The sequence below is a fragment of the Erinaceus europaeus genome, chromosome 4 (genome assembly GCF_950295315.1).
Source record: "Erinaceus europaeus chromosome 4, mEriEur2.1, whole genome shotgun sequence".
Taxonomy (NCBI): domain Eukaryota; kingdom Metazoa; phylum Chordata; class Mammalia; order Eulipotyphla; family Erinaceidae; genus Erinaceus; species Erinaceus europaeus.
The window spans coordinates 104500669-104519479 of NC_080165.1; the positions used below are offsets into that span (position 1 = coordinate 104500669).

General features: G+C 45.8%; 1 protein-coding gene across 3 annotated transcripts in view; it reads right to left on the minus strand.

Moving 5' to 3' along the window:
* Nucleotides 1–3740: 3740 nt before the first annotated feature.
* The window catches only part of TULP3 (TUB like protein 3), a 57383-nt gene continuing 42312 nt past the window's right edge, over nucleotides 3741–18811 (minus strand). For 2 of the 3 annotated variants that reach the window (XM_016189635.2, XM_060190283.1), the window contains 9 exons: nucleotides 17723–17882; nucleotides 16726–16902; nucleotides 14481–14614; nucleotides 10947–11144; nucleotides 10451–10563; nucleotides 9199–9313; nucleotides 7963–8061; nucleotides 7444–7615; nucleotides 3741–5854 (listed from right to left, as the gene is read on the minus strand). In XM_016189635.2, coding sequence (XP_016045121.1) covers nucleotides 5721–5854; nucleotides 7444–7615; nucleotides 7963–8061; nucleotides 9199–9313; nucleotides 10451–10563; nucleotides 10947–11144; nucleotides 14481–14614; nucleotides 16726–16902; nucleotides 17723–17882 — 1302 coding nt within the window. In that variant the 3' untranslated portion in view covers nucleotides 3741–5720. The remainder of the gene's footprint in view (nucleotides 5855–7443; nucleotides 7616–7962; nucleotides 8062–9198; nucleotides 9314–10450; nucleotides 10564–10946; nucleotides 11145–14480; nucleotides 14615–16725; nucleotides 16903–17722; nucleotides 17883–18811) is intronic. The other variant, XM_060190284.1, reaches the window with a different exon arrangement.

Below are 18811 nucleotides of genomic sequence, written 5' to 3' on the forward strand. Positions count from 1 at the left end.
GGAAAGGGCCAGGCATCACTCTGGTACATGTGCTGCCAGGGATTGAACTCAGGCCCTCATGCTTGAGAGTCTAGTTCCTTAACCACTGCGCCACCTCCCGGACCACATTCTGCTTTATATCTTTTATATATATATTTATTTTATTATTTATTCCCTTTTGTTATCCTTGTTTTATTGTAGTAGTTATGTCATAGTTGTTGGATAGGAAAGAGAGAAATGGAAAGAGGAGGGGAAGACAGGGAGAAAGATAGACACCTGTAGACCTGCTTCACCACCTGTGACTCCCCTGCAGGTGGGGAGCCAGGAACTCGAACCGGGATCATTGTACCAATCCTTAGGCTTTGCGCCCCCTGCGCTTAACCCGCTGTGCTACCACCCGACTCCCTCTGCTTTATATCTTAATTATTTTAACTCTTTTTTCAGCCATCAAGTTCCAGATGCTACCTACCATGAAGCCAGCCTGACTTCCTTGGGCAGACGACCTGGGCAGATGATCTGGAGCCCTGCCTCCCCAGAGCCCCGCCCCACTAGGGAGAGAGACAGGCTGGGAGTTATGGATCCACCGGCCAACGCCCATGTTCAGTGGGAAGCAATTACAGAAGCCAGACCTTCCACCTTCTGCACCCCATGATGACCCTGGGTCCATATTCCCAGAGGGTTAAAGAATAGGAAACTTAAAACAACAAGGGCAACAAAAGGGAATAAATAAATTTAAAAAGGTATAATTTAAAAAAAAAAAAAAGAATAGGAAAGCTGTGGTCCGGGAGGTGGCGCAGTGGATAAAGCATTGGACTCTCAAGCATGAGGTCCTGAGTTCAATCCCCCACAGCACATGTGCCAGAGTGATGTCTGGTTCTTTCTCTCTTTCCTCCTACCTTTCTCATTAATAAATAAAATCTTTAAAAAAAATAGGAAAGCTATCAAGGGAGGGGATGGGATATGGAGTTCTGGTGGTGGGAATTGTGTGGAGTTGCACCCCTCTTATCCTATGGTTTCTGTCAGTGTCTCCTTTTTATAAATAAAAAAATTTAAAAAACATGAATTTTTAATAAAAGAAATAGCGAGGCTGGGAAAACAGCACAATAGTTCTGCAAAAGACTTTCCTTCCTGAGGTTCCAAGGCCCCAGATTCAGTCCCTGGGACCAGCATCTGGCCAGAGCTGAGCAGTGCTCTATTGTCTATCTCATAAAATAAAATGAAATGAAAAAAAGTGAACTGATGCTTGTTCATTCTCTCCTGGCATATTAAATATTTTAAAACATTTATTCAAGGGGAGCACTCAGTCAAGCATACACGTTACTATACAAAAGGCCCAGGTTGAATATCCCAGCCCCCAACCACAGGAGGGAAGCTTCACAAGGGGTGAAGCAGTGCTACAGGTGTCTTTCTTCCTGCCTCCCCCTTTCATCTGTTTCTGTTTCTATTCAGTAAGTGAATAAAAAAATAAAAGGTCCATTCAAACTTAGCCCCCATCATAGTGGGGAAACTTTGGTGTTGTGGTGTCTTTCCCTTAACTCTCTCTTTTTTTTTTTTTTTTACCAGAGCACTAAACTCTGGTTTACCGTGGTGAGGGAGATTGAACCTGGGTGCTTGGAACCTCAGCATGAGAGTCTCTTTGCATAACCATTATGCTATCAACTCCTGCAAATCTCTTCTTAAATTTTTATTATTTTTTAAAGATCTTTTCCAAATATTTATTCCCTTTTGTTGCCCTTGTTTTTTGTTATTGTTGTAGTTATTGATGTTTTTTTATTTATTTATTGGATAGGGACAGAGAGAAATTGAGAGGAGGGGGAGATAGTGAGGGAGAGAGACAGAGAGATACCTGCAGTCCTGCTTTGCCACTTGTGAAGCTTTCCCCCTGCAGGTGGGGACCAGGGGCTTGAACCTGTGTTCTTGTGTACTGTAATGTGTGCGCTTAACCAGGTGCACCATCACCTGGTTCTTCTTCTTTTTTTTTTTTCTTCTTCTTATTTATCGATGAGAAAGATAGGAGAGAAAGAACCAGACATCACTCTGGTACATGTGCTGCCAGGGCTTGGACTCAGGACTTCACGCTTGAGAGTCAAGCACTTTATCCACTGCACCACCTCCTGGACCATTGATGTTGTTGTTGGATAGGACAGAGAAATGGAGAGAAGAGGGGAAGACAGAGAGAGGGAGAGAAAGATAGACACCTGCAGACCTGCTTCACCGCTTGTGAAGTGACTTCTCTACAGATGGGGGGCTGGCTGGGGGCTTGAACCGAGATCCTTATGCCAGTCCTTGTACTTTGCACCACCTGTGCTTAACCCAATGTGCTCAACCCGCTACCACCTGACTCCCTAATTTTTATTTTTTAATAATTTGATAGAACAGAGAGAAATTGAGAGGGAAGAGAAAAATACACCTGCAGCACTTCTTCACCACTCAAGAAACCCCCTCCCACACACACCCCACAAGTGGGAACCTGAGGCTGCCAGGTCCCAGGTTCAATCCTCCATAATACCACCATAAGCCAGAGATGAGCAGTGTTTTGGCAAAAAAAGAAATGAAAAAGCTTTGGGGTGGGGGTGCTGCATATAAAATCCAGAATCTCAGGGACTTTTATGTCCCTGAAAACTGACACTATTCCTGGTCAATGAGGTCACAGAAGCATCACAAACAAGGCTTGGCCTGTCGTGCACCTTAACCAAAATGAATCACGTGACAAAAAAGAATTCAAGCTGTAACTGTAAGAATTAAGACTCTGGGAGCTGGGAGCTGGCTCACATTGACAGAGCACACACGTCATCATGTGCAAGGACCAGAGTTCAAGCCGCTTGGTCACAACCTGGAGTACCTGCAGGGGGAAGCCTCATGAGTGGTGGAGCAGTGCTGTGTCTAAGAAAAAGAGAGAAAAGGGAAGCAATGGAACTGTGAAGATACAGAGCATCAACAATGACCCTCTGGTTGAGGGAGAGAGGGAAGAACAAGTCCATCTTTTCTGTTATTATTATTATTATTATTTTAACCAGAGTACTGCTCAGCTCTGGCTTATGGTGGTGCAGGGGATTGAACCTGGGATTGAGCCTCAGGTATAAGGGTCTGTTTGCATAACCATTATGCTATCTACCCCTGCCCGAAACAAGTAAGTCTTAAAAAAAAAAAAAAAAATAGGGCAGGGGAGATGGCAGATGGCATGATGGTTGTGCAAAAAGACTGAGGTTCCAGGCCCAATCCCTAGTTCCACAAGCCAGAGCTGAGCAGGCGCTGGTAAAAATAAGTAATAAATCAACCCTACAAACAATTAAGCAGCAACTCTTTCTGCTCCTTGACTCAGACATGGATGTAAGCAGTCATGTCTAGTAAAGGCTTGAGCGCACTTTCTTCAACTTGTAGCTTTAAATGTGGATACTCAGCAGCCTGGGATGGGGTGCAGTGGATAAAGTGTGGGACTCTAAAGCACAAGGTTCCAAGTTTGATCCCTGACAGCCCGTGTGCCAGAGTGGTGCTGTTTCTCTCTCATTAATAAGTCTTCTTTAAAAATCGTGTCAATGCTACTCATTTGGCTCCATCATCTATCTCTAGAAAGGCGTGGTGCATGTGTGTGGTGAGTCTAGACAGTGCCTGGATCACAGCTGTCTCAGCCCACAGACCCTGCTGGACCCTGTGGCAAAGTTCGTGGAGTACCTGGCAGCACTAAAGTAACAGTGTCATAAAGGGTGACACCATAAACTCTGAGAGGCAGGCCTTTGAAAAGCATGATGACACAGTTTTACATAAATCATCTTTTATTGCTATAGCATACAAAAGGTATAAATATGATTTCGGTAAAAACCAATCAAGTACCTGCACACTCAAGCAGAAAGTCCTGGAAGCCAGAGTCCGCTTCCTCCAGCCTGGGCAAGGTTGCCTGGACACCCCTGGAGCTGGAGGTGAGCTAATGGTTCTCTCTCCAGAGAGCATCAGGGGGTGGCACCAGGCCTGTAGAGCCTTGCGGCAGCTCTAGAAAAAGACACTTATGGGCAGGAGGCCTGAAGGGGAAGCTGCCTCAGCAAAGCAAGCCATCTTGCCATGGGGGCGCAGGGCACAGGGCCTTCTCCCAGATGGCTTTATTTCTTCCAGCTGTCTGTGGTGGAGTAATGGCAGGACACTGGGAGGAAAGGAGGGAGGTCCATAGAAGGAAAGATGGCCAAATTTTCTTGCTTCATTGTGGTGGCCAGTCAGGCACATGGGCCTGGGAGGGAAGCCACGAGGAGCTCAGAACTCACCTGCTCCCCCACATTTCAGCAGACACCCTGAGCTGTGAAGTGGCAGCAGGTCACACACCAACTGCTGGTTAGAACGAGGAGGACTGGGCAAATGTCCTTTAGTCTGTGAGGAAAAGGAGTACGACCCGTGGTCCCTGTAGTACCACCATGCCAGCTTTGGGGAGTTGGGAGCATTACAGTCCACCAGTCCTGCCCAATGAGGCCTGCAGAGTGTGAGTCAGCTGGCGGGTCCTCCAAGGAGCATCCTGCCGCCTCTCCTGGTTGTGACGATGCCAGGCGTTGGTACATACAGCTCTCTGATCACTGCACTTCTGCAGATGTGCATGCGTCTGTGCATGTGTACATGCATCCCTCTACACTAGTAAGCACGCAGTGCCACTGGGGGAGGCACTCCTGGCTGAGAATAAAGGCAACGGTCAAACTGCTCTCAGTCGTAACTGGACTGAGTCACCTCTAGAGTTCATGTTTCCAGCCTAAGCTGAAATTAAGACAATTAGATAAAATCCACATGATTGACTACAAATTTGGTTATAGCCACTTGGAGATTGGTGCCAGCCAGCCTCCTCTGCGGGGAGAGAGAGAAGGGGGGACTGTGACAGCAGGGAGAACAAGGGGCCTCAAACAGAGCACACAGCTCCAAGTGACTCCCTGAGAGCACAAGTTCTTCCCCAAGGCTGGGCAGAGGCTAGCACTACAGACAGGACAGATGATATGGGTGTGGGAGCTGCGGCGGCTGACTCTGGGTGCTCCCAGCTATTGGGAGATGTTGCCCCCAAAGCCATTACCACCAAAGCATGGGAACAGGCCCTGGGCAAGGCTCTGTTTCCCGCACTGTCCGCCGCTCCTGCTCCCCTGAGCTCATGTCCACTGGCCCCTCCTAAAAGGTGCTCATGCCCATAGGTTGCTGAGAATCACCTGAAGGGAAGCTGGTGAATCCAGGCTCATTGGCAACACTGCCTGCTGCCAGTCCCTGGAGACCCTCTCTGGCCACACTCACTCATCTGGACTGATGGTTGGCGGGTCACACAGCAGGGAGAAAGTGGAGCTATTGTGAGTGATGTCATCTCATCATTTCCAGAGTTTGTAGGCCTGGAGGCTAAAGGCCACTTAAGGGAATGGTTCCTCTCTGAAAGGGCTCCAAGAAAAGACCCCTGTATTTAATCACAGGAACCTGATTCCAGCTGCAAGTTTCCAGCACAGGAAGCACAGGAAATCTGAATCTTGAGACAATAGCTACTGAGCAGTAACTACAAGAATCACTGGTGTGCTTGGACAAGAGACTGTGCTTCCTGCACTGTGCCCTGCAGGAAGCTGTGACTCCTGACCAGAACTGCAGAGCCTGGAACAGCCTGTCTCTATGTGTGTGTACACACACCTCCACACCGGTGTGTGTGCGCACACATGTGCAGACACTGTCCAGGTTTTATTCCAAGACCAGCAGACTGTGGCTCAGCTTGTCCAGAAGAGAGCAGGGAGGTGTCTGGCCTCTCACTCACATGCTAGCTTGCTGTCAAAGCTGGAGAGGCCGATGGCAAAAGCCTGCAGTGCGCACAGTGGGTAGTTGTAGTCCAGTGTGAACACGTCATCAGCCACGCGTCCAAACTGCATGACTATGTAGTCAGCTGGCAACAGAGAAACCAGAACATTAGAAGGGTATGTGCCTAGGCTCATAGAGGACACTTGAGTGCTGTGGTATCTCCTCTCCCTGTCTTTCTCACTTTTTAATACTTATTTATTTATTCCCTTTTGTTGCCCTTTCCCTGGCTCTTTTTCTTTTCTTCTTCTTCTTCTTCTTCTTTTTTTTTTTTTAACTAGAGCACTGCTCAGCTCTGGCTTATGGTGGTATGAGGGATTGAATCTGGGACCTTGGAGCCTCAGGCATGAGAGCCTCTTTTTTTATCTACCCCCCCCCCCCACACACACACCCCATCTGTTTCTATGTGAAAAGGCTGGTCCAAAGATGGGGGAATAAAAAAAAGAGAAAAAAATCTATTCAAGACAGAGAAAGAAACATTTATTCCCCAATAAAGAAATTAAAAAAAAAAGAGAGAAACAACAAAATTCTAATAGGTCAGCTAATAACCAGATCTTTTAAAACTAGGGAACTTCTAGATGGGTGGAAAGACTGTCTGCTAACCACAAGCAGTTTCTTCTTCTTCTTCTTTTTTTTTTTTTTTTTTTTAAATATTTTCATTTACTTTATTTTAATGAGAAAGGGTAGATACAGAGGGAAAGATACTGAGAGAAAGAGACCAGAATACTACTCAGTTCTGGTTTATGGTGGTGCTGGGGATTGAACCTGAGATCTCTGAGCCTCAGGCTTTTAATGCATTTGCATAACCATTATACTATCTCCCCAGACCCACAAGCAGTTTCTATCCCTAATAATCTCAACAACAGAGAGTGGGAGATTCCTCTTAGCTACCATGAATAGGTGAGAGGAGAGATCAGTAGAGAGAAGTTTCTGGAAACAGAGCAAACATAACATAGTAGGCCAGCTGTTAAGGAGCCTTTTCTGGGTGAAGGTCACTGCATCAGCTTCCTCAACTGTCTCTTCTCTGAAACACCACAGGAAAACTCGGAGAACTTTTACTGCAAAACTGCCTTTTCAAAGCACTAATTTCTTTCTCAAAAACATTTCCTGGGAGTTGGGCGGTGGCGCAGCGGGTTAAGCGCACGTGCGCAAATCGCCAGGACCTGCGTAAGGATCCCAGTTCGAGCCCCTGGCTCCCCACCTGCAGGGGAGTCGCTTCACAAGCGGTGAAGCAGGTCTGCAGGTGTCTGTCTTTCTCTCCTCCTCTCTGTCTTCCCCTCTTCTCTCCATTTCTCTCTGTCCTATCCAACAACAACGACATTAATAACCACAACAATGTTAAACAACAAGGGCAACAAAAAGGAAAATAAATAAATTAATTAAAAAAAAACTTATTTCCTGGAGCTGGAGAGGTAGCCCACTGGTGGGTACCTGCACTGCCAAGCACAACATCCAAGTCTGAGCCCTGGTAGCCCTCTGGCAATGGAAGAATCTTTGGAGATGTGAGCCCCGTGCCCCAAACCCACTCTCTGCCTGAATAAAAAAAAAATGAAAGTGACCTGGAGTAGTCAACAGCTCATGTACAAAGCTCTGGTCCTTCCAGGCCTCCCCCCTGAGAGTAAGTCCTCTCAGAGACAGGACCTTCCAGCCTATCAACACCCCTCACCCCAGGCTTACGGTCATTGGTGTGGACTATCTGGAAGTTCTTCACAGAGGCCTGTGTGACCCGCCCATGGAAGTTGAGGACATAGGACTGTGTGTCATCATTCCAGACCGGGGCCTTGTTGTGCATTTCGATCAAGTTCTCCATGGTCTTGTTCTGCCACTTGGAAAGCAAGCTCTCATGCTCCTGTTAGGGGGAAGCCATTACTTTGTACCGAGACCGGAAATCATTTATTCTTAGTGCTATCAAATAGCACGTGGAGAAGACCTTCCCCATTGCAGAAAGGGTGAAGCAGGCACAAAGGCATGAATTAAGCCAGGCACTGTCCTGTGAATTTTTCTAGTGCATCTGGCTTTTCTCTTTGCAAATCCAGCACTCCAGTGGATGCCATGTGATTGGCCTTATCTTGAGGCTGAGTGACACCGGTCCTAAGGATGGGAGGGCTTATGGCCCAGCTTGGGCTCGTGAAGCTCATCTCTTTAGCACACCCCTACCCCTCAGGGTCCTCTACTGGCTACTCGGGGCTCACTCACATTTCTTGGCTGAAACGGGATCCGCTCGCTGTTCATGTTCATCCCTGGAATAATCACAGACATCTTCCTAGGACCTTTAAATCCAAGCACATTGGTTTCCTGGGCAATAGGAAAATAAAGGCAGAACTTGGAAACAGAAAAGGAGACCATATTCTCAACACAAGGCGTTCCTGGGGACGCTGTAGGGAGTACAAGAAAGTGATCTTGTTTTCTCGAGGCAGCAAAACAGAGAGAGATAGACAGATAGATAGATAGATAGATAGATATAGCCAAAAGCAGGAAAGCAGCTGTTCTCTCAGACCTACTTTGAGTATGTGAACTTAAAACAGATGCTACTGCCCTAAATTAGAGACAAACTAGAAGCAAAAAGCTAATTTTGTCACTATCAATAAATACGTATTTCCTAGCGACAGTATGGCACTATATGATATAAAGTGAGAATTACCATTTTAATTAAGTAGGGCCTCTGTACCAAGAGGTAAAAAACAAGAAACAAAAACAAAACAAATAAACAACAACAACAAAAACCCTTTAAGTGTCAAGGGCATCAGACAGTGGTGCACCCCATAAAGCATGGACATTACCATGTGCAAGGACCCAGGTTCAAACCCCCAAGCCCCACCTGCAGGGGGAAGCTTCATGAGCAGTGAAGCAGGTCTGCAGGTGTCTCTCTACCTCTATATCTGCCCCTTTCCTCTAAACTTGTCTCTTTACAGATAGATAAAGTGCCAAGGTCAGGACAGAGTTCACCTGGCAGTGCTCACCTTACTATGTGTGAGGCCTCAGGTTTGAGCCCTGACACCACACGGGAGCACCGTGGAACTGAGGGAAATCTCCACTGATGGTGGAGCAGTGCTGTGGTAACTCTCCCTTTCTCTCTCTGAAAAAAAAAAAAAAAAAGGAAAAAGGAAAAGAAAAAAAAGAAATGGTTGACCTGGAGGTTATGAAATCACACATGTACAAGGCCCTGGTATGAAAAAATTTAAAAAATAGTAATAAAGAGAAAGAAAAACAAAATCCTCAACTGCTTATCAAGTCAGGAAGATTATATATGGATAAAATAAGCACATGGAATAGATGACAGACATGTGTGCACATGCTGACACACAGGCATGGATTAAAAGTTGAATGCCAGCAACAGAAGTGGTGTGAAAGCAAGCTGGGAGGGAGAGTCACAGGTCAGGGCTGGAGACATCACAAGGGACAGCAGGTCAGGGTGGCCCAGGGTGCACTTACATAGCAGATGGCAGCCAGTTCCTGCCGGGTGTAAGCCTTCTCCACCAGCCCCTGTGCCTTGGTGGGGCTGACGCCGTGGTCATACACAGTGAATTTGGTCCCCATGAGGTTGGATCTGGAACCAGGAGAAAGTCACCATGGTGATCTACACTCCCTCTTACTAAACAGTCAAAGAGCAGTCCCAGGAGCCTATGTGCCTACGGTACAAATGTCTATATATTCTCAGCATCTTTTCAAAAATCTCCTCCTGGGCTAAGGAGAGAGTATAATGGTTTTGCAAAAAGACTTTCATCCCAGAGGCACCAAAGGTTTCTGATTCAATCACCAACACCACCATAAGCCAGAGATAAGTAATGGTTTGGTAAAACAAACAAATAAACAAGCCCCCGAAACCTGTTAAAATAAAGGAGGAACATAGCACTCCCCCCCCCCCCCCCGCAAGCTTCACTACAAGGGACTGGATTTTCTTTTTTCCACAAGAATACAGAGACAGAAAAACACTACACACCAACAAGGGCAACAAAAGGGAATAAATAAAATAAAATAAATATTTAAAAAAAAAACAAAAACACTACACACCAAACTTCCTTCAGGGTGGTGGTGGCTGGGCTCAAAGCTGGGCTGCACACATAGCAATGCAGCACACTATCCAGGTGAGCTATTCTGCAGGCCTGGGACACAGCTCTATTCAACTGTGGTGTGAGGCCAAGGAGGTGGCTCAGTGGGCAACACACATGCCTCACCTTGCCTTGGGCTCTGGGCTGGACCCTGGTAGGAGAGCACCAAGGACAGCACCAGGAGCCCCGGACAGTGAAGTGTGCCACCTTGAAGCCTCCCTCCCTTCTAAATATCTTATGTTATGAACTATGGAAGAGGCCAACACACCATTCTAGCACTAGGTGGTAGCTGGGGATCAACTCTGGGAGCCTCATGCAAGCAAGTCCTGTGCTATATCACTGAGCTAGCTCCCCATCCTCCTTGATCTGCTTTATTTATTGCTTAGAAGATTTATTTACTTCTTTATTAAGAGAATGAGAGGGAGAACAGAGCATGGCTGAATTCTGATATATGGTGATGCTGGGGATTGAACATGGGGCCTCTGGGGCCTTGTGTGTATAGTCTGCTGTGCTACCACTGTGCTGAGCTCCAGGTCTGGATTTCCTCTTGTTGGGATTACAACAGTAACGCATGCTCAGAGTCACAAGGATGAGATGTTCTGAAACTAGAGACACTGAGAGAAGGCTGCTCTCACCTGAGTTTGCCAATATAACTTTCTCCTTCCCGAGATAAATCTGTTGGATCCGTGGAGATAAGGTAGTTGGATGTTTTACTCTTTTTCCGCTTTCTACCAGCAAGGAGAAATATCTGGGGGAAAGGAAAACACATGTCAGCCACAAATAAGGTGCAGTGGCAAGACAGCTGGACTTGAGGCCTGAAGCCCAGGTTCCTGTTCCCAACACAGCTGTGTGACAGTGTCTCCAGCCTCACTCTCCTCTCCAGGACGGTATCTGCCTGCAGTGCACCTGCCCGAGGCTGAATCCTGGCCCCATAGCGCTGGGAGAGGCTTGTAGCTCTCCTTCTATATGAAGAAGCTGGCCTGGGGCAATGAAGCCCTCATCAATAATAAGCAAAGCCCAGAGAAGTGCTGTGGAGAGTTTAGTGAGTGCCTGCCACGTGCCAAACCACCCTGGGTCCTCTGCAGCTGTTCACTGGCTTCCTTCACTGAGATATAAGACCAATGCTCATACCTTCCGGTTCTCATCCTTTTCCAAGTGCATGTAGTATGTGGGGAAGAGACCTCGGTCCATTCCTCTTTTGTCCCTGGTTATCCGGCACTTTACTGTGACACCACGTGAGGCAGGACTGTAGACGAAGCCCTCCAAGTTCTCCATTTCCCCCAGTGGGTTGTCGGAGTGGTGAGCAGAGGTGTTGGATGCTCCTGTGTCCTGGGAGAAGAGCCAGGTGTGAGCAGGGGGAGGATGGGCCAGAAAACTCGAGACTTTCTTCAAGAGACATGCAATGAGCGAGAAAAGGTGGTTCACCTGCTGAAGTGCACATATCACCATGTGCAAGGACCCGGGTTCAAGCCCCAGCCAGGGGAGTGGAGCATTATGAAGGGTGGAGCAGTACAGCAGGTATTTCTCTCTTCCTCTTGTTATCTATCTCACCCCCTCAAAAAAAGGAAGGAAGGAAGGAAGGAAAGAAGGAAGGAAGGAAGGAAGGAAGGAAGGAAGGAAGGAAGGAAGAAAGAAAGAAAAAAAGAAAGAAAGAAAAGAAAAGAAAAGAAAAGAAAAGAAAGACAGCCAGGAGTAGTGGAGTGTGGTGGTGCAGGGACCTAGCCGCAAAAAAACCCTGGTGGTAAAGTTAAGAGCAATAGCAACAACCCTGACTCGTTTACCCCCTAACAAAATCAAAAGGAAACTGCTATGTTAAGTAAGAATGTGAGTACTGGCAGCAAAGAGAGGACTAAGGACAAATTGGGCAAAAGCTTCACAGTAGCTGGCTGGAGGCAAAAGGTACCAGGGAGGGTGTGAACTTTCAAAGTTTGAGCTCAAGTCTCCTGTAGCACATGCCCAGTGTGGTACTGGCTGCTGACATCACTGCCCTCCTGACCTAGAGGAGTACAAGGAGAGACTAGAGCTTTTATCTTGCCCACTGCCTCATGGCTCCAACATTACCAGTGGCCAGATTTTTGATAGAGGAGATAGAGACAGACAGAGAGGAGAGATACCTGCAGAATTATTCCTCCACCTCTCATGAGGTTTCCCCCTTGCAGGGGGAAGCTTGAATCCAGGTCCTCACACATGTGCACTCTACTGGGTACAGTGCTTTTTTTTTTTTTTTTTTACTGATATCTTGACTACAACCTGATGAATGACTGTACCAGTTACCCAAGTTTCTTTTGAGTTCCAGCAACAGAGTCACTGTAATATACTAATCCACTATTGCTTTAAGTCACCATGGATTAGAGAATTTGCTATGGAGAGACTATACAAAAGTATAGTTTTTGTTTGTTTGTTTTGTTTTAATTGCTACCAGGGTTATTGAGAGGGCTTACTGCCAGCACTATGAATCCACACCTCCCAGGATCAGTTTTCCTTTTGTTTTTCTTTCTATTTTTATTAGATAGGAGAGATAGAAACTGAGAGGGGAGGGGGAGATACAGAGGGAGAGAGAGACAACTGCAGACCTGCTTCACTGCTTGTGAATGTCCCCCCCACACACATGCGAGGAGTGAGGTATTGAACCCGATCCTTAAGCATGTAACATGCACTTAACTGGGTAAGCCACTACTTGACCAAAAGTATAGTTTTTGGTTTTGTAACTATGATCCACTGCAGACTAGCTTCTGCTAGGGAGTGAGTTGAGGTGCTAGATCATTGTTTCATTGTTTGTTTCCTTCCTCCCTCCCTCCCTTTCTTCCCTCCTTCCTCTCCCTCTCTCTCTTCCTCTCCCCCCCCCCCTTTCTTTCGCCAGAGCACTGCTCAGCTCTGGACTACTGGTGATGTGGGGAAATGAACCTGAGACCTGGGAGCCTCAGGCATGAGAGTCAGTTTGCATAACCAGTATGGTATCTCCCCCACTCCTAGTTCATTGTTTTCTACAGAATTATAAGCAGAATGACAATTATCTTTCCATTAATTGAACTGACACTCAAGTTACTGAAAAAACCTGAGTCTGTTTTTGAGATCCATCTGCTTAGCTTTAGCTTATAGTGGTGCAAGAGATTAAACCTAGGACTTTGGAGCCTCAGGCATGAGACAAATGTTTTTTTAAAAAGAAAATATGTATTTATTGGGGGGGGGGGTTAAGAGAAAGAGAAAGAATTAGAGTGTCACTCTGGGCCGTGCATCACTAGGGATCAAACTTGGGGCCTCATGCTTGAGAGTCCACTGCTGTATCCATTGGACCATCATCCAAGGCCACTAAATAGTTTTCACAAAGTCTAAGAAAAAAAAAAACCAGGAGGTAGCCCAATGACTAAGGTGCTAGACTCTCAAGCATGAGGTCCCAATTTTGATCCCTGGCATCGCATGTGCTAGATGATGCTCTGGTTCTTGTCCCCCTCTCCATCAGTGGATACGTATTACAAAGATAAAAGAACACACATTTTAGGTTTTTCTAGCCTGAAGTCCACTGCGACTCCTCTACACTGTAGATCTGGGGGAAAAACAGACACACACATTACAGGAACAGATGGGCACACCCACATTCCAATAAGACTGCATGGCCACGCCTAGAGGGGCACTGCAGAGGAAGTGCTGGACTCTGCGGCATGCAGTCCCAAGCTCAGTGCCCAGCACTGCACACTAGAATGGTGGTCAGGCTGTCTCTTCATGAGTAAAGAGATCTGAAGTAAAGAGGGCCAGCATGGACAGTAGCACACCCACTTGAGTGCACATGTTATCATGTGCAAGAACCCAGGTTTGAGCCCCCCTCTTCATCTGCAAGGGGGAAGCTTCATGAGTGGTGAAGCAGGTCTGCAGGTCTCTCACCCTCTCTATCTCTCCACTCCTCTCAATTTCTCTGTCCTATCAAAATAGAAATGAAAAAAAAAAACCTTTATGGTCACCAAGATTTGAATTTCTTATTATTCCCCCATGTAAAACAGCACTCTCTTTTTTTTCCTTTAAACTCCAGTACCATTTTATTGAGGAACTGTTGATTACAAAGGTACAGTTCCACATTTCCCTAACATATGTGTCAGCACATTTCACCCTTATCCTTGCTCAGCCATGTGAAAACCATTCTCAGGTCTCAAGCCCCACGAGAACAAGCGATGGGCCTGGATCCAATCCATAGGCTAAAGGCACAGATCTTTAGATTATTGACTTCAGAGCTTTCTTCTTTCCTAAACTAAGTATTTACTGTAATAAAATTCCCCAATACACTGAAACAAGAAAATACTTTGAGGGAACCTACATACAGTAATGGTATTTAGATGCTGGAGATACGTTTTATGAAACAATTAAATCAATCCTAATTCATTTATTTATTTTACTGTCACCAGGGTTATCACTAGGGCTAGGTGTCTACATGAAGATTTCACTATACCAGGCAGCCTTTATTCCCTTTGACATTCTTCAAGAGACAAAAATAGGGAAGAAGAGTGAGAAGGAGAGACACCTGCAGCACTGCTCCATCATTTGTGAAGCTTCCCCTCTAGGGGGGTAACATGTGCTCTGCTAGATGTGCTACTACCTGGCCCCAAAACTGGTCCTAACTTAACTACTACTTAACTGAAATTCTAACTAAAATAGAGAGGTTTTAGAAATACATACTGTGGTTGACTTCTGGCTGGATGTAGAATTAGGTCTCTCGGCCTCTGAATATGAAGAATGAGATCTTACTTTTCTTCCTTCTTCTTCCTCTCCATCTGTCCCCTCTTCATCAAAGTTCAAACTACCTGAGATACCTGCCAGAAGAGAAAGAACAGTTAGTAAACACTGATGGTAATTTTAAAAATAAATCTCTGGAGGCTGGGTGGTAGTGCACCTGGTTAAGCACATACAGTACCATGTACAAGGACCAGGTTTGAGCCCTGACCCCTCACCTGCAAAGGGAATGCTTCATAAGCAGCGAAGCAGGTCTGCAGTTGTCTCTCTCTTGCCCTATCTTCTCCTCCCTTCTCAATTTCTCTTTGTCCTATCTAATAAAATGGAAAGAAAAAAAAAAACACAAAAAGGAAAAATGGCCATAGGGAGCAGTAGATTTGCACTGCCAGCACCAAGCCCCAACAAAACCCTAGTGGTGAAAAAAAAAAAAAATCTCTGAACCAAAGATAATTATGACTTACTTTCTTTTTTTAACCAGAGCATTATTCAGCTCTGGTTTGTGATGGTGCTAGGGAATGAACCTGGGATCTTGGAGTCTCAGGCATAAGAGTCTTTCCATTGAATCACTATGCTATCCCCTCCCTACCCCCAGTTTTCTTATTTAAAATATCTCAAGCTATTCTACTTTAAAACATTTTTACCAAAATTTTACAATTTGTTCTTCATAGTCTCACTCAGACCTTGTTGCAACCCTAATTTGCCTATTTTAACATGTTAGGTCTATGGTAAAGACATTTATAAACCATCAATCTGATGAAGGATTAATAGCCAGAAAAACAGCCCTACCCAGTGGTGCTACAGTTAGAGCACTGGATTCCTAGGCATGAGGTCCTGAGTTTGATGCCCAGCCCGAGTGATGTTCTGTTTCTTTCTCCCCACCCTCGCTCTCATAAATAAATAAACCCAATCTGAAATGGGTAAAGGATGTGAACAGACATTTCTCCAAGGAAGACAGATTCACAGCCAAGGAACACATGAAAGATTCTCCCTGGGAATCGGGCAGTAGTGCAGCGGGTTAAGCACATGTGGCACAAAGCGCAAGGACAGGCATGAGGATCCCAGTTTGAGACCTCAGGTCCCCAACCGGCAGGGAAGTTGCTTCACAATCGGTGAAGCAGGGCTGCAGGTGTCTTATCTTTCTCTCCCCCTCTCTGTCTTCCCCTTCTCTCTTCATTTCTCTCTGTCCTATCCAACAACGAGGACAACAATAACTACAACAATAAAACAACAAGAGCAACAAAAGGGAATAAACAAATAAATGTTTTTAAAAAATTCTCCACATCACTGGGCACTGGGAAATGCAAGTTGAAAACCACAAGGACGGGAGTCTGACCATAGCACAGCAGGTTAAGCCTCTCTGTCTTCCCCTTCTCTCTCCATTTCTCTCTGTCCTATCTAACAACGATGACATCAATAATAATTAAAAAAGGGCAACAAAAGGGAAAATAAATTAAAAAAAAAAAGAAAACCACAAGGACATAACGGGGTGGCTATTAACAAAAAGAGAAAGCAACAGTTGTTGATAAAAATGTGGGGACACTGTCACTCTTGTACATTTCTGGTGGCAATGAAAAATGATGCTGTCCCTGTGGAGAGCAGCTCAACAGTTCTTCAAAAGCTTTAACATGGGCTTAGGTCTGAGTCTCAGTACCACATGGGAGGTGCTATGGAATCAGAAGAAGCTCTGTCAGAAACAAAGTATAAGAAACAAATGGCCTAGGGAGATCACTCAGTGGTAGTATAGGGGATATGTGAGGCCCTGGCCTTATCCCCAGGAAAAATATTTTAAAAAATAAAGCAAAACAACAGGGTCACTGGGATAGTATGTTTGCTTTGCTATGCACTAACACAGGTTTGAGCCCTGCCACCACACGAAGTATTATGAGATGAAAATAAGCTCTGTTGTCTCTCCCTTTGTTTCTCTTTCTCTCTTCCTAAATAAAATAATAATAATAATAATAATAATAATACAACCCAGGAGGTGACACAGTGGGTAGAGGTTGGATTCTCAAACATGAGCCTCCAAGTTCAAACCCCAGAACTGCAAGTGCCAGAGTGATGCTCTGGTTCTCTGTCATCAATAAATCAATTTATATATATGACTTTATCTATCTATCTATCTATCTATCTATCTATCTATCTATCTATCTTAGATGACTGACTATCTTTTAAAGCCATTTGTGGTCCATACCATGCTTTTGAAGAATGTCCTGCAGATCTGGCCTGGCAGCAGGGCTGGAAGTGGTCTCCCCACCCACACTGTCTTCAGTGTCCTCCTCTGACCCAGAAGGCCCCACTGAGAGAATGTGAAGCTTGGTCTCCATGTCCTGAGCTTCTGGCTTCAGGAAAGCGGCCGGACCATCAATGCCTAGAGGCCAACAGAGAGACAGGATAACTCCATTCCTTTGGATGGTTTTGCCTCTTATGATGAGAATGAAGATATAAGTCATTTCTCTTCTCCCTCCTCACCAACTACAAGGATGTGTTAATAGAGTAATTCAGGACTGTTGTCCTTTCCCTTTGTTAAATTTTATTAAATCAAACTCTGTGTGTGTGTGTGTGTGTGTGTGTGTGTGTGTGTAAAACCAGAGCACTGCTCCACCTTTCACAGTGTATTTTGCGGTGTACCTGATCTTTTCTGCTTCCTTTTGACTCAGTGCTGGAGACTGAAGCCAGGGCCTCCTGCAGGCAAGGTGACACATGCTCTGCCAAAGCTACCTCCCTAGCCCAAAAAGCACCACATACTTGATGTGGCACTGTAGGAACTTAAAAAACTTAAGGAGAATAAGAGCATGAAAACTAAGTACACTTCCATAGTTGAAATGCTGCCTATGCCCATGGAGTCCAAGAAGCCTGGGTGAGCAAGTGGCCCTCATTGTCCCCCTTTCCCCCTCATAACTCTGACGGTCCTGAGGACAGGTGCTCTCTACAGCACCATGGTTCACTATGCCATGGTTTCACCACCCAGACGGCAAGCCCCTTAGCCAGACAATTCTGTACTACCTCCTCCTGCATCTAAAACAAGAGCTTCAGGAGGGACATGCCCTTTGGGGTGTCTCTCACTGCTAAACCACTCACTGGCTGGGCCACTCAGAAGGTGATAATAAAGCCTTCTGAGTGTGCCTTCTGATAACATCATAGTCCCTTGGCCTAGACCCTGCCTACAGGAGAGACCCTGCCTGCCTTACCGTGTAAGGTGACATTGCTGTGCAGGGCATGGGGCTCCACCAGAGGTGCCTGCTCCTCACTGCCTCTCGGCCTGGACTTCCGTAGCCGGGCTTCTGGGTTTGGCTGGACCATGAGCGGCTCCAGGCGCTTTTTCCTCTGCTTCTTCTCCAGCAGTGCTCGCTAGGAAAACGTGACAGCACAAGGATAGGCATGATAAGACCTGACTGCTTCAAACAACTTTTCAGTGAGCACAAAATTCAGTTTTTCTCACTTGGTCCACTTGGATAATGACCAAGATTCAAGCCCAGCCTCCACCACATTGAAGAAAGCTTTGATGCTGTAGCTGCGTGCTTGTGTGTATGTGTCCATTTCTATCTTAAAAAGCACACTGAACAATAATCATAAGATCACACCATGGGGGGAGGGGTGTTCAGGAACTGGAACACAAATGGTAGAGGAAGACGTAGGCAGGGAGTGAGAATGTTTCTCATAAAATAAATTTTACACATGTACCAAGAATGTATTTATTATTTGCTATACACCATGAATCCCTGAAGTAAAGACTATACCTTCTCCAGAGTCTGGTGGCATGCCCTAATATCATCCCTTGTGCACAAAATAATGAGCAATGATGCAAAAATAAAGATTAGATGGGGGGCTTCTTCCATTAAAGAACTTGATTCAATATAAAAAGCTTGGCTGGGGCGAGGCGATGGCCCACTCAGTCAAGCGTACTTTTTTTTTTTTTTTTTTTTTTAACTCCAGGGTTATCACTGGGGCTTGGTGCCTGCACTATGAATCCACTGCTCCTGGAGGCTATTTTTTCCCTTTTGTTGCCCTTGTTGTTTATCATTGTTGTTGTTATTCTTATTGTTGTTATTGGTGTCATTGTTGTTGGATAGGACAGAGAGAGGAGGGGAAGACAGAGAGATGAAGAGAAAGATACCTGGAGACCTGCTTTACCGCTTATGAAGCGACCCCCCTGCAGGTGGAGAGCTGGGGGCTCAAACTGGGATCCTTGCGCAGGTCCTTGTGCTTCGTGCCATGTGTGCTTAACCCCGTTGCGCTACCGCCTGGCCTCCAAGCATACATGTTTTAATGAAGACTTG